At 51.7% G+C, this 14,475-nt stretch overlaps 1 protein-coding gene across 1 annotated transcript in view; it reads left to right on the top strand.

The window, feature by feature from the left end:
* The window catches only part of MYO18B (myosin XVIIIB), a 231,732-nt gene extending 226,174 nt beyond the window's left edge, over nt 1-5,558 (top strand). Inside the window, exons 42-43 of the mRNA XM_057492611.1 lie at nt 1,936-3,166; nt 4,807-5,558. Of these exons, the coding sequence (XP_057348594.1) occupies nt 1,936-3,154 (1,219 nt within the window). The 3' untranslated portion in view covers nt 3,155-3,166; nt 4,807-5,558. The remainder of the gene's footprint in view (nt 1-1,935; nt 3,167-4,806) is intronic.
* The last annotated feature ends 8,917 nt before the right edge of the window (nt 5,559-14,475 follow it).

The raw sequence follows: 14,475 nt of genomic DNA, 5'->3' as shown, positions 1-14,475 counted from the left end.
CTCCTTAGGAAGGACGGCCGCACAGTCACCTGCCCATTCATTCCTCCTTTTTTCCCCTCTCGGAACTTCAGCAGAGGCTTCGGTGGCGTCCGGTGGTGGCTTAGGCTCTGCAGAGTCAGAGATTATTCGTGTTAATAATGACTACCACTAACTGTGAACTATTGCTGATTAATGGCCGTTAATGATTGGTTGTTAGTTACTCATTATTCGAGGAGCGAGGCGCCAGGCCCTGTGCCTAGGGCTTTTCCTTCACTGTCATGCTTTCCTTCTGAGGTCAGCACATGAGAATAGTAAATGCAAACCAGAAGCAGCGAGTGGCCTGTCCCAGGAGACGGGTGTGGCTCGGGCAGAGTGGGCCAAGGGGTCTCGAGGAAGGAGGGTGGGAAGCAGGTAGGGAGCCTGACCCCACATGAGAAGGACTGAGGAAGGTGCGGGGAGCGGGTGATCATGCCACTGCCTCGGGCCTGTGGGCTCCCCACCGCTCCGCTCTGTGGCCTGGGCCCTCTCTGCCTGGCTGGCCTGGGGAGGGAGGAGAGGCAGATGAGCACACCGGCCCTGTGCCCACCACCCACGGGCATCTCTAACACAGCCCACGGGTCCTGCTTGGCAGAGGCGCCTGCCTGCCCCGAGGAGAGAGGCTTTCGGAATGGCTGCGGCTCTGGGCCCTGGGAGCTCAGGAAGGTGGCATCTTGGTCCCTCCCTGCACGCCTGGAAAAGACCCTGGTCCCCAGCCATATCTGTACCCTGTGTCTGCCTCTGGGCGTCACCTCCAGGGGCCCATGACTCGGCTTCCTCCCCAGATTGCAGTGGTGGTAGTCAGCTCTTTTACTTCTGAACTGTCCTGTGCAGTCCGGAGGATGGGAACAATGAAATCAAACAGTGATGAACAAGACATTTTCCTCAAATCTCATACAGAATCCCAGCCATCCTTTATGTGTAGAGGGAGGATCCTGATGTCACAGCCAGAGGAACAGGGCAGAGCGGCATCAGGACGGACACCCCCATCTGCATTGCGCTCAGCCTTATTCAGGCCCCAGGCCCGTGTTTTGTCTGCCATGCCAAAAATCTGACATTTGGCACCTCTTTTGCTTCTTTATAAATTATAACTTTGCTGGTGGGCGGGAAGGGGGTTGTTTCTCTTAGAGGGATGACAAATAGATTTTACTTATTAAAGGAACAGTTGATGGACTGCAGGCTCCCTCCTTCAAACGACGCCCTTTATTTTACAGTCTGTAATTTCGCCTCCCTGCAAGGCTTCCACTTTTCAGAGGGAAAGTGCGCTTTTGGTTCAGCTGCTGCAAAATACCTCTGCCTCAGAGCCAAGCCTGGCATAGTCCTAGAATAGACACTGTCTGTCCCCTTGTGTATACTTTAGGTTTCATGTGGATTTCATGTAAATCTTTCGCTCTGAGGGTACTGTTTTTACCCCCACTCCTTCCCCACAAAAAATTAGGGGCATCCGGGAGTGTCCCACCAAGATGCATATTTAAGTCACAGACACTCAGAAGCCCTGCTCGGTGGGCTTGTCCTCTGGGCTTGGCCCCAAATAAATAAATAACCCTTTGCAGATCCCCCTCTAGTCTTGCAGAAGCAAATTATTTATTTCACAGTAGGCTCTGGGATGATAGGTTCTATCATGTCAGCTATGACGCCTCATAAATCTAAGTCATCTGTCCTAGCTGTGGTTTTAATCTACTCAAATGTACTTAGCTGGGTTTAATTGTAAACAGAAATTGCATTTCAGAAAGCAACAAGAAATCATTTACATGGCTTGAATTTGTATATTAAATCATGCTGTTCATTTGAGAGTGCGGTAGGGATGGCGTCTCCAAAGAAGAATGGTGTTCGCGCCTGTGCTTAGTGGCTCTCACGCTAATTGGGCAAATTGTCTGGATTTCACGATTTCTACCGACTGCATTTTTCTTCCTGGTGCAGGATGAAGGAGGAGGCCGGGGATGCTGAGAAGACAGCGTCAGCCCAGCGCGGAGCCCAGGATGTCCACAGCAAGACCGCGGGAGACAGGTCCGTCTTGCCCTTTGCCCTCCACCGGCAAAAGTACTGCCATTTCGGGGATGGCGAAGAGTGTGGCATCCAGAGAAAGCCCACGGAGAGATTAGGAGCACTGTCTTCTTGCCCTGCTTCCCAGAGGACAGACATGTCCCCACAGTCTAGCAACAAGCTGCCCAGTCCTTCGGCAGCCCTGTCGGAGTTCGTGGAAGGACTGCGGAGGAAGAGAGCCCAGAGAGGCCAGGGGTCGGTGCTGGGCCTGGAGGACTGGCCCACTCTGCCCATTTACCAGACCACCGGGGCATCCACGCTGAGGAGGGCCAGGGCGGGCAGTGACGAGGGAACCCTCTCACAGAGGTTTGGGGCAAAGTCGCCCCTGGAAACGGAGGGTGCCACCGGGACATCGGCTGGACTCCTGCGATCCACCAGCCTGAGATGCATCTCTTCCAAGAGCCCAGAGGGCCCCACCCTGCTTCCCGAGAAGCTGAAGACCCGGTTCAGTTCCTGCGAGTCCCTCTTGGAATCAGGGCCGAGCTCCAGGACAACACCGAGCTCCCCGCCCGCCCGCAGGGACACACTCTTGTCGCCCACACTGCGTCCTCGGAGGCGCTATCTGGAGTCCTCGCTGGATGACGCGGGCTGTCCAGACCTCGGGAAGGAGCCCCTCGTCTTCCAGAACCGCCAGTTCGCCCACCTCATGGAGGAACCTCTGGGCAGTGACCCCTTCAGCTGGAAGCTCCCTAGCCTCAGCTACAAACGCCAGACCAAAGTGGATTTTGATGACTTCCTCCCAGCCCTCCGGAAACATGAGACCCCCACATCCTTGGCCAGAGCAGCCAGCTTGCAGCGCTCCGGTGGTGTCCCCTTGGAGACGGAAGAGGCCGACAGGACCTTCCTCTCAGGGATCAGGACCATTTTGAAAAGCAGCCCAGAGGCCAAGGAGGACCCTGCTCACCTCTCCGATTCCTCCTCCTCCTCCAGCTCCATCGTGTCCTTCAAAAGCACCGACAGCATCAAGAGTCGACCAAGAATCCCGCGGCTAGAGGGTGACGGTGGTGAGCCAACGGCCCCCGGGAACGGAGAGCCAGGGTCAGGGAGGAAAGAAGAGGATGTTGAGAGCATAATGAAGAAATACCTCCAGAAGTAGAAGCCAGCTCAGGTAAAAGCAGCAGGCAGGGTCCGTTCTGGGGCAATGAAAACGGAATATTCCACCCAGGTCTGGCAGCCCGGAGGAGGCCAGTTGCTGCTAATTTCTCTAGAGATGACGGCTTATAGAGGTTTTTGCTGAAATAAAGCATTGTGTGCAAAGCTTATCAGAAGCCCTCTGTGAGGTGCCACTGATTGCGTGAAAGCGCAGGCCCGTCCGACAGCAAGAGCGTCCTGTGGGGCGGTACCGAGAAGGCCCTGGACTTTCAAGCCGCCCCTCGTGGTTTTCTTTCCAGTTCTCTGTTGCACCTGGAGCTGGAGAGGCGGGAAAGGCCTTTTGTCCCCATAATGACACGAGGTCCTCAGTGGTAGGGTCAGGCCGGGGTAGGGGAGAATAGCTGGGTCCAGCTCATGCATTAAATATACACAGAGAAACTTGAGGCTCAAGCTGGGCGTCGGAGGGAGGAGGGGACACGTGCAGAGGTCCCAGAGCACGGATGGGGGAAGCTTCCCTCCGCCTTCTTTCCTGCTCCGGGAGCGAGTCATCCTGGCCCTAATCCTGCCACTTCCCTGTACTGGAGGTGGGAGGAGGAATTCACAGCTTACGGTTATTGAATGTATATATCAAGTGGTCATTTAGTATCCACAGTAATAGACCCAAGAGGTGGTGCATATGACTTATTCCCATTTTACAGGTGGGCAAACTGAGAATCAAAGACAGTAAGTCACTTGTGCAAAATCACCCTGGTAGAACCGGGATTCTAAATGCCAGAAGCCCCACTTTCATCTGCAGTACTTCCTCATACTATTCCAGGCATGGTCCTGAGCAAACAGAACCACGCTGGTGGAGCTGGATGGTTTAAGAGGTTGCCTCCACTGCCCTCCCAAGCTGTGGTAGATAAAACCACACGCCTGAAGGGGTGTTGGGATTCCCAGGTTCCAACCTCATGGAACAAATGAGGGAGACCTCAAGATCAAGGTCATTCAGTGAGTCTGCCACCAACCCAGCCCCCACCGACTCCCAGTTCAGTGCTCTTGGCTCCTAACAACCCCTTCAAGGGCGCCTTCCAGGCCGCAGGGCCCTGAGCACTCTGCTTCTCGCTCCTGCCTGAAATGCAGAGCCCCTTAGGGAAGGCTGGGGTCAGTGGAAAAGTGAAACTTCCCTCCAGGTTCAGACCCAGCGCATACTTGCTGCCCAACAGTAGCCCAGGACCTCCACAAATCAACCCAGAATTCGAGGCAACTCAAGCTCAGATGGGACAGCAGCCCTGTGTGGCACTTGGCCAGCATGGTGCCCCAGCCTCTGGTCCTCCTTCCAAGGAGCCGTCCGTCCTCTGCGTCCAGAGACCTGCTATTCTGAGAGGCACCCTCAGCCCATCAAAAAGCCATTGCGCCTTCCGTGGAGATGGGCTGGGACTGTATCAGAGCAAATTAATTTGACTTACATGGCCTTCTCTCTGCTCTCAATTACTGGGGAGAGATCTGACGTTCATTTACATTATTATGCTCTCAGGAACGCAGAGAGCACTTTCAAAGGCCAAGTAAAGGGCATGCGTCCGTAATGGGGAAGAGTCCTTAGCCGAAGCTGTTGCAGAACATCTTGTCTCTGCCGTGTTTCCTTTTATTTAACTCAGTTCTCCTCCTCCCTCCCAGCAATTCTCACCATGATGAGGGAGCACCCGCCTAAAAATGCCCTCTGCCCTTGACCTCTACGGAGCAGGAGTCCGGAGCTCAGCAATGCAGCCCCATTCCCCGTGATGCAAATGTGTGGGATTTGGAACCAAATAAGCCCCAAAGCTCAGTTTCCCCTGGAACTGGCCATGTGACCTCGGGCAAGCAGGGCAACCTTGCCAGGCATCTGTGTCCTCAGCTGGAGAATGGGGACAATTAATACCAACTACCCAGCATAGCACTGAGTCTGATGCAAATGGGAGATATCCCCAGCACCCAGCAGACAGTGAGGCATCAGGTTCCTCGGCACTGGGGGACTCTGGCCCTTCGGGGGCTCTGTCCCAGGTCTCCTGCCCCTTGTTGCCCTTCGCTCCCTGCACTCCCTCATTCCTGGAGGGGGCTGCTCTGCAGGAATGCCACCTGGGCATATAGGACTCCAGAGCGCCACCCACTCTCACTCTCTCCACCAAAACACACTTTCTGTATCCCATTTATCAGCTCTGACTACATTTGTTTGCAGCCTCCTGAGATGCACAGCCCTTGAAGACTTCCTGACTCCACAAATGTCTGGAGAGAGAGAGAGAGACACTGGCCGGGCTCCCCGGGGGCCCTTGGTCCGGAGCCAGCCAGCACAGCCGCCCTCACAGGCAAGAGCGGCCCGGCAGAGGTGTATCCCTGAGGGTGTGGGGCTCCCAGCACGCTCGGTCTGTACAAATAAAGTGTCGGCTCCCTGGCATCTGTGCTTTCTCTCTCTTCTGTGACCCTGTTACCTGGAACTCTGGAGGGTTGATGGGGTGCAGCTTGGGGTAGAAGGGTTCCGAGGAATGGAACTGCCCCAAACTGTTTGTTGTTTGGGGCGTACACTGCTATTTCTCTCTATATATGTCTGCATGCAATGACCTTGCTCCTTTTCACTTGGCCGAGTTCAGCTCAAATGTCACCTCCTCCAGGAAGTTTTCCCTGATACATCAAACTGAAATAAATACTCTTTCTCCATTCTCCCTTAGTTCCTATACTTTCCTGTATCATATTTCCTTCATCTATTTACTTACCTACATTATGTAAGCATGTGTAGGCAAGCATTTGAGATATTTTGGTGAAAGAACCACTGAACAAGGTGAATCCACATGCCCTGAATGAATGTGACAGGTGGACATATGTGTATCTTTACCAGCGTCCACCCATGTCAGCACTGAAGAACCTAGAACATCTGCTCACAGCCCCCCCATACCTTCTCACCCACACAGCCCTACCACACACACACACAAATACACATGTGTACCATAAACAGTACTCACATGGCTACCTGCTTCTTTAAACATCCTTAACGTATTAGTAAAACTAAACCTATGGGCTAATGTTTATCGATCACATACTATATGCTAAGCATTTTTATAAAAAGTCCTGGGAGATAAATATATGTATTATTCCCTATTTAAAACAGCAGAATTAGCTTACACCCACATTTAAGTAGCCGATGCTACCTCTATTCAAATTCCTGTTGGCATCGACTCCACGTCATATATCTGAAAAGTGCCTCCATCCCTGGGACCCCTCTGGTGTAGCCAGTCCCAGCCCCCAAAGTCCTGATTGGATCACTGGTGTGTTAGTTCGCTCAAGTCGCTATAATAAAGTAACAAGGACAGGGTGGCTTAAACAACAGAAATGTAGTGTCTCACAGTTCTGGAGGCTGGAAGTCCAGGATCAAGGTGCCAGCAGGGGTGAGTTCTGAGGCCTCTCTCCTGGGCGTGCAGGAGGCCATCTCTTCACTGGGTCCTCACACGGTCTTTCCTCTCTGTTTGTGCATCCCTGGTGTTTCCCTGTGTGTCTAAGTTTCCCATAAGGACACCAGTCAGATTGGATTAGGGACCACCCAAAGGGCCCCACTTTAACTTAATCACCTCTTTAAAGGCCCTTCTCCAAACGCAGTCATATTCTGAGGTCCTGAGTGCGAGGACTTCAACAAATTTTGTTGGGGTCACGATTCAGCCCATAACACATGCTATACGACAGGAGGTCATGATCTCATTTATTAATAATGGTAATTATTATTCCTCTAATGACCAAATAAATACGTCCCAAGCACCCAGTTTGGCCTCCAAACAAAAACAATGATGGAAGTCAAGAAAAGACTCATACTGCCTTCCTGACGGAGTTTTGTGGGCATGTTTAGAGCCTGGAACCTGTGAGCGTCCATGAGCCTGTCTTCCTGTGCCAGTGGGCTTACTTACTCAGCCAGTATTTGTTGTGCCCAGCACTGTTCCCCACACTGGGACTCCACGGTGAGCTGGCAGAGCCGCCCTGCTTTTCTAGAGGGAACATCCTAGCCGGGGAGACAGACAATAAGCAGGAAAATAAATACGTTGTCGGAGAGTGAGAAGTGCCGTAAAGAAAAATCAAAATAAAATGGTCTTGTGAGTTCTCTGCTAAATTTTGTGTGATGAAGTACATTTTGGTAAAGGAAGAAGCCTGTCATTGTTCTTTAATGACATACGAGCAGCGCATCCAAGAAGGTTAAACTCAAGTAACAACAGCAAAGCATTTCTCATCGTTCAGCAGGAAACAGAAGTCATGAAGAAGCTCGTTAAAAGTCAGCTTAACATCCTAGAAGATGGCAAGGGTCCCCTTGCCTCTCAAATTCCCCAACCCGGCCCAGCCTGGGGCAGAGAACCCACCTGAAGTGGTCCTCCACCCTGCAGGCCGACTCCACAGATTCCAGAAATGTGGACCCTAGGCCACATCTGCATTGTGCTTAGCCCGGGGGCTCGAGGCAGTAAACACCAGCCGAGCCTTCCCTTCCCCCACTTCCACAACCTGGGATACGGCGCCTTGGCCTCTGCCATCCCCTGCCTTCAGGACCCCGGTTCCCTTCTTGCTGGTCCTCTGACTCACCTGTCTAAGGGGTCTGCAACCGACACCAGCTCCCCCGCATGCTGTGAAACGTGAGGCCCTCGTGAAGCCCTTAGCACAGTGCCCGGCACGCAGCTCTCAGTAAACTGTGGCACCGTTGATGTCTGGGCTCCAAGGCACTGAGGTCCAAGTCCAGCTCCGTCTGCAGGCAGCGCCCTGCCTTGGCTGCCCTGCTGTCATAGCCAAAGGTGTTTCAGAGGTGGAGGGGATGGATCCAGGTGGGTTAAGTGGCTCCCCCAAGTGTTTTCTCTTGCTTCTATGCCCCAAGGCCATGTCTATCAGCATGCCCAGGTCTTAAAAGAACTCTCAGGACTAGAAGAAAGCCACAAGGTAATTTTACAGATGAAGAAATTGAGGCTCCGAATGGGGGAAAGATCTGTCCAAAGACACTCAGAGGCAGATCTGAGTATAGAACTCATTAACATGTTTAGATTTGATAGATATTTATTGACTTTCCCACAACCCCATGCCCGGGGCACCTTTGTAGGCACAGAAGGAAAGCTGAGCCTGGGAAAGGCTAAGGGCCAGCCTTCGTGGAGCTGCCGGCTTACTGGAGGAGACAGGTGATGGACTGTGAGGTGCATACATGGTCCATGCCCCTGTCACCTGAGGCCCGGCCCCCCTCCTGTGTCTGTATGACCCAGCCCTGCCCAGAGCTCCCCCTCCCCCCGGCCGGGACACAGGTCAGGCCGGAGGAAGTGAGGACTGCATTCCCTCCAGTGCCAACGACTATCAGCGTGAAGACTGTGAGAGGGGAGACTTACTACAGCCAGGAGAGGCTGATGCCGAAGGCTGCGCCATGGAAGGCTCTAGATGTGATTGATGGTCTTGCCAAGCTCCCACTGTGGTCTTTAGGAGGTGATGGGCAGCCTAGGTGCTTTCCCCACCTCCCAGACCTGGTTGCTTATTTACCTGTCAATGTGGGCAGCTACCTTCAGAACATGGTGACAGATGCTAAACAGCAACCCTGGTGACAAGGGGAAGGCAGTGAGTGACCTTATCACCCTTTGTTAAAAACCGCCACAGCTCCCATCCCCTGTGTGTCTGCAAGGAGCTAGGTGCTGTGCTTGGTCATAGTTAAACATCGTTTTGAAAAGGCAGGTGTTGGGGGTCTGCTGCCCTATCAAGCACCCCATGCATCCTATACATGGAAGAAAAAATTTTTAAATGACTCAAAATACTGCTTTGTAATGAGCTTCAGGGTGGTCCAGACACCGTCTTCTGAGCTCTGGTAGAATCAGGCTCACAGCACATGCCTTCAGCTTGCAGAGCTCAGTGGAGTGGCTCATTTAACCCCCTCCATCTTCCGTCTCTGGTAATCTGAAGTGTGTGGTGGTCCTGCTCAGACTGGCCGCCAAGCAAAGGGGAAGGCATAGTGGCACCTGCCCAGCATCAGGCACCTGGCCTTCCATGGCCCCCAGCTTATCCTGGGGAGGATCTGCAGCAGAAGGTGGAAGGGCCCTGGGGGATGCAATTCTTTCGGGCCCAGTGGCCTCTCTCACCCTTTGTAAACTGGGTCCAGTGACTGTGGCCAGTTAAATAAGCAGCAGTCCTCCATGGCTCTGTGCGTGGGGAGAGGGAAATGAACAAGGGGTTGGGCAGAAGGTGAAAATGAGAGGAATCAGTACTGAGGTTCAGGGAAGACAGCAGGATGGGCAAGTAAATGGACTGGAACAGAGGCGCTGGCTCCAAACCCTGGCATTCTGGGTGAAAAGACCAAGCTTGGCCATGTAGGCAGCACTTTCCTGCAAGGTCAGCTGGTAGCACAGGCGTATGGACCACATTGCTTCACCTTTACCGTCTCCACATGGCCAAAGCCAGCCCTGAGGCTCCACCTGCAGGTAACGGGGCCCAGTCTTTGGGCTTGAGCTTTGCCGTTGCTCCTGGCTTTGCCATCTGTAGGGCTGTGACCCCGAGCTGTTTAGTAAGCCCCTTTAGGCCTTGGCTGCTTCTTGAGTAACAAGGGGTGGGAGAGAAGACCCTGATTTTTCGAGCCTGCCTGACCCACAGAAGCACCAGGACAAGGATTTTCATACCCATTTTATAGATGAGGAAACCGAGGCTCAGGAAGACCCAGTGACTGACTGGGTAGCAATGAAGGAGCTGGGGTCTGGTTCAGAGCTCCTGACTCCTGGTGCTGTCTGGCCCCCTCCCAAACTCATGGCCTAGTCACCTGCCCAGTTTGGGGAGAGGTTAAAGCGGGATTCCGGCTCTGGCAGGGACACCCTAAGTGAGGGTCCAATGATAGCAGCCATTCACCTCTGTGGTCGGCTCCCATCTCAAACAACCTCCCTCCATGGTGGGGTGGGTGGGGTGTGGCTGCACAGGTGCCTCTCCCAATTTCGTGCCTAATGGATCAAGTGACTTGTACCAAATCGCCGCAGCATGCAAAGCCATCAGATAGATTTAAAAGTGTCCTTTCTGAAAAGTAAAAGGGAAGGTAATTGAATTATTTTTGCTGCTGGTGGTTCACCAGGCATCTCGTTTGGAGCTGGGTGGGTGCCATGGCTCATGGCTCATATACTGCTGCCCACCACACTTAGGCATGGACCCTCCCTGAGGTGGGTTCAGAAGGTGGGGGCACATGGGGAAGGGCGTGCAGGGATGTTTTCTGTGGCTGAGAAGCATGCACTGCAGGTAGGGCAGTCTGCTCGCCTTCCTCCTTCAGTCCTCAACCGTCACAGGGTCCAGGAGCTCCGCCAGTCACCTGCATGCCTGAGCCTGCCTGTACCATTACATTTACTACACGGCCCTCTGTCCACTCGCTGGTTGCTGGTCCCCTACCCAGCTGTGAGATTCAGGTCCCATTCAAGCTTGATGCTAAGAAAACTCATTCACACAACCAGTACGCATAAAGCACCTGCTGTATATCAGGCACCAGAGATAAAGTGGTGACAAAAATAGACAGACATCCATGCGCTTATGGAATTTACATTTTAGTAAGGGGTATGAACATATGGCAAGCAAGAGAAGAAAGTATGGAATGTATTAGGTAATAAAACGCCTGGGGGAGAAAAAATGATGCAGAAGAGAGGTCTAGGAGGCACTGCGAGGGGTGTGCAGAGTACTCTAGATAGAGTGGGTAGAGGAAGACTCCTTCAGGAAACATGTAAGGCAAGATCTGAAGGGCCTGAGAGCTCCAACCACGTCTATAACTTAGGGAAGAGCATCCCAGGAAGAGGGAACAGCCAGTGCAAAGGTCCTGTGGTTGCAGCAGAAATGCAAGGAGGCCAGTATGGTTGGAACAGGGTGAGCAAGGTCGGGGAGGAGTGGTGGATGAGGTCATAGAGGCTATGGGAGTCAGGGGATGTAAGACTTTGTAGGACTTTTAACTCAGAATGATTTGGGAGCCATTAGGGTGACCAACCCTTCCACTTAGTCCCAGACTGAGAGGGCTCCTGGGACACAGGACTTTCTATGCTGAAACTGGGAAAGTCCCAGGCAAACCAGGATGAGGTGGTCACCCGCAAGCTGTGGCAGGGTTTGGAGTGGAGCCGAGGCAGGATCTGACCTGGGGTCTATGGGGATCGCTCTGGTTGCTGCATGGAGAATAGACTCCAAGGGACAAGAGCAGAACAGGGGACGCCGGTTTGGAGGCTGCTGACCCAGGAGCAGAATGGAGGTGGCTCAGGGCAGAGTGGTAGCATGGGAGGTGGCAAGCTTCTCAATATATTAGGGGGCAGCACCAAATGGCAACTTTGGATGGAGAAGTGAGCACCTGGCCCCTGCAGTGACAGCCTGGCCGGTGACCTCCCGGCAGGTGACACACCCTGCTGCTCTGGGTGACATGAGAAGCAGGTCTCTCTGCCTTCCCTGGGGTTCCTCTCAGCCCCACCTCTTCCCAGGCGGGAGCAGCCAGGAAACAGCGACTGACTGTGCCTTCTGGGCAGCCTTCCGGATGCTGTCACCACGGCTGTGCCCTGAGGTTGCAGAGGAGACAAGGCGGAGGCCCCCTTTCTAGATGAGGATGTTGTGCCTCTGCACACCCAGCAAGCAAACGTCAGCGCCCAAACCACACCATGGGTTCACACACCCCCAGGTGTCAGGCAGGCCTGGGTGTCAGTGCCAACCCCCAGCAGCCTGTGACTCACCTGGGACCCTTCTGACCTTCTATTTTCTCACCTGTGATCTGGAGACAATGACCCTTTTGCTGCCTTTGCCATCATAAGGAGTAAAGGACACAATGTGTGTGAAAGCTCAGATTGGGGCCAGATGCATAGTAGGTCCTCAATAATGTCAGCTTCTCTCTCATTCTCCTGATCCTTCTCTTAGTCTCGCCTACAAAATCTTCCTGAGTGACTTAAAGGATGTTCAGAAAGACTGTTTTCAGGAGCCCAGTGGAGCCATTCTGTTCGGCTGAGTGGGGAATATTTACATCTTCTTTTCTAAAGGCAAATGATTTCCTTGAGATGCTGAATTAGTTCCCCAGAAGCCTCCAGGCTGTCTTGTAAATACACAGACATGAGTGTTACTGGAGCCCCCATTTGTCCAGCAAACCGGAACAAAGATGCTTGAGGGCTGTAAATACCGGGACGGTGTTCCACTTTCTAAAGCCATAAATTTCTTTCACTCCCACTCCCTTCCTCTTCAAACATCACGTGCTTGCTCATTCATGGATTCAGCCAACAAACATTTACTGGGCACCTATTTTGTGCCAGGCAATGTGCTATGAACTGGGTTCTGCCCTCAGGGTGCTTACAGTCCAGTGACTGCAAGAAAAGATGTTTATCAACCACTGTGCCTGGTGCATAAAAACAAAAATAGTGACAATAATAATAACAGTAGCTTGTATTTCTTATTTAATTGAGGCCGACCTTATATATGTTGAGATACTCAGATCTAAAGGGTGCTGTTCAATCTATTTTGATGAATGCCATCCAAAAGAGAACATTGAGTCACTGGGGAAAATTCCCTCACACCCTTTTCTGGTCAAATGTCCTCACCCCCCACCTTTGTGGTCCAAATACACCACAGTCATTTTGTCTGTCCTCCTGTCGGTGAATCTTTAGACTGTTTCCATTTGGGGACTGTTATGAAGAGGGTTGCTATGAATATTTGTATCTGAAGCTTTTTACGGATATTTGTTTTCATTTCTCTGGGATAAATACCTAAGAAAGGATTGCTGGATCATGGGCTAAATGTATGTTTAATGTGAGACATTGCCAAGCTGATTTACAAAGCGGTCGCACCGTTGCGAATTCCTGCCGGCAGGGCAGGAGGGCCCAGCTCCCTCCCACGTTCTCACCCATGATTGGTGGTGCTGGTCCTTCAATTTTAGCCGTTCTGGTGGGTGTGTGGCAGTATCTCATTATAGTTTTAATTGGTGCTTTTCTAATGGCTAATGGTGGTGACCATTTTCTCATGTGCTTATTGGTTATCTGCATATACTCTTGTATGAAGCGTCCAAGTATTTTTTTTTTAATGAATTGCTCATCCTTTCAATAGGAAGGACCGGATGCAAGTCCTTTGTGAGATATGTTTTGCAATATTTTCTTCCAATCTATGGCTTGCTTCTTTATTTTCTTAAAGGTGCACTTTGATAAGGAACGAATTTTATTTTGGGTGAAGCCCAATTTATTATTTTTTTCCTTTTGTGATTCATGCTTTCCCAAACCCTTTCTAAGAAACCTTTGCCTGCGCAAAAGGTCATCAAGATGTTCTTCTATTTTTACCTCTAGCAGCTTTTTGTTTAATCTCTTACATTTAGGACTGTGATCAGTCACACCACGCCAGGGATGTGTCAAGGGCTTAACATGGAGTGCCATACTTAATCCTCCTTAGCAACACTGTGAAGCAGGTACAAACATGATCTCCATTTTCACGTGGGAGGATTCTCATTTAGGTCTCTAATTGCATTTCATTCATTTATTCACTTGGGTTGTCCACAAACACTTAATCTGAGATTCATTTTGGAGCTGGGAAGTCCTGCATCTGAATTTGCATTTTGGCCTGTACACTGAGGCCCCTCCATCCCTGTCCAGAGAGGGTCCTGGGGACACAGGGGACACAGACCCTGTGGCTGTCAGGAAGGACTTCCCAGAGGAAGAGGGCTTGAGATAGCTTTTAGAGGCTGGGTAAGATGCAAATATTCAGTTACAAGGAGAAAAGGCGTAGAGGGAGAGAAAACACGTGGGCAAAGCCTCAAGGCTGGCATCCCTCCCAGTGGGATGATGTGCCCGATGCTGAGGAATATGGTACATCGTAACGATGGCTCCAGCTCTTCATTCCTCCCTACATCCTTGCTTTGTCATGTGACCTTGGTGTTCTGCCCTACAGGTGAAGGACTTTCTTCCCCAGTGACATAATTTAGACAATAGAATGAGGCAGAAGCTGCAATGTGCCAGCTCCAAGCCTAGGTCTCAAGAGGCTTCTCAATTGCTAGCACCCATTACAGAGTACCAAAGATTGGGTGACTTAAACAATAGAAATTAATTTCTCACAGTTCTGGAGGCTGGAAGTCCAAGATTAAGGCACTGACTGGCAAGTCAGGTTTCATTCTGAAGCCTCTTGGCTTGCTGGCGTCCACCATCTCTTCTTTTGTGTGCAAGCACACACACAGAGAGAGAATGAGCTCCCTGAGGCTTTTTCTTATAAAGACACTACTCCTATCAGATCAGGACTCTACCCTTACGACCTCATTTAATCTTGATTAGCTCCATAAAGGCTCCATCTCCAAATAGAGTCACATTGTAGGTTAGGGTTCCAACACAGGACTTTTGAAGGAACACCTGTAGTCCGTAG

The sequence above is a fragment of the Manis pentadactyla genome, chromosome 14 (genome assembly GCF_030020395.1).
Source record: "Manis pentadactyla isolate mManPen7 chromosome 14, mManPen7.hap1, whole genome shotgun sequence".
In the NCBI taxonomy this organism is placed as follows: Eukaryota; Metazoa; Chordata; class Mammalia; order Pholidota; family Manidae; genus Manis; species Manis pentadactyla.
This window is presented reverse-complemented; position numbering and strand designations above follow the sequence as displayed.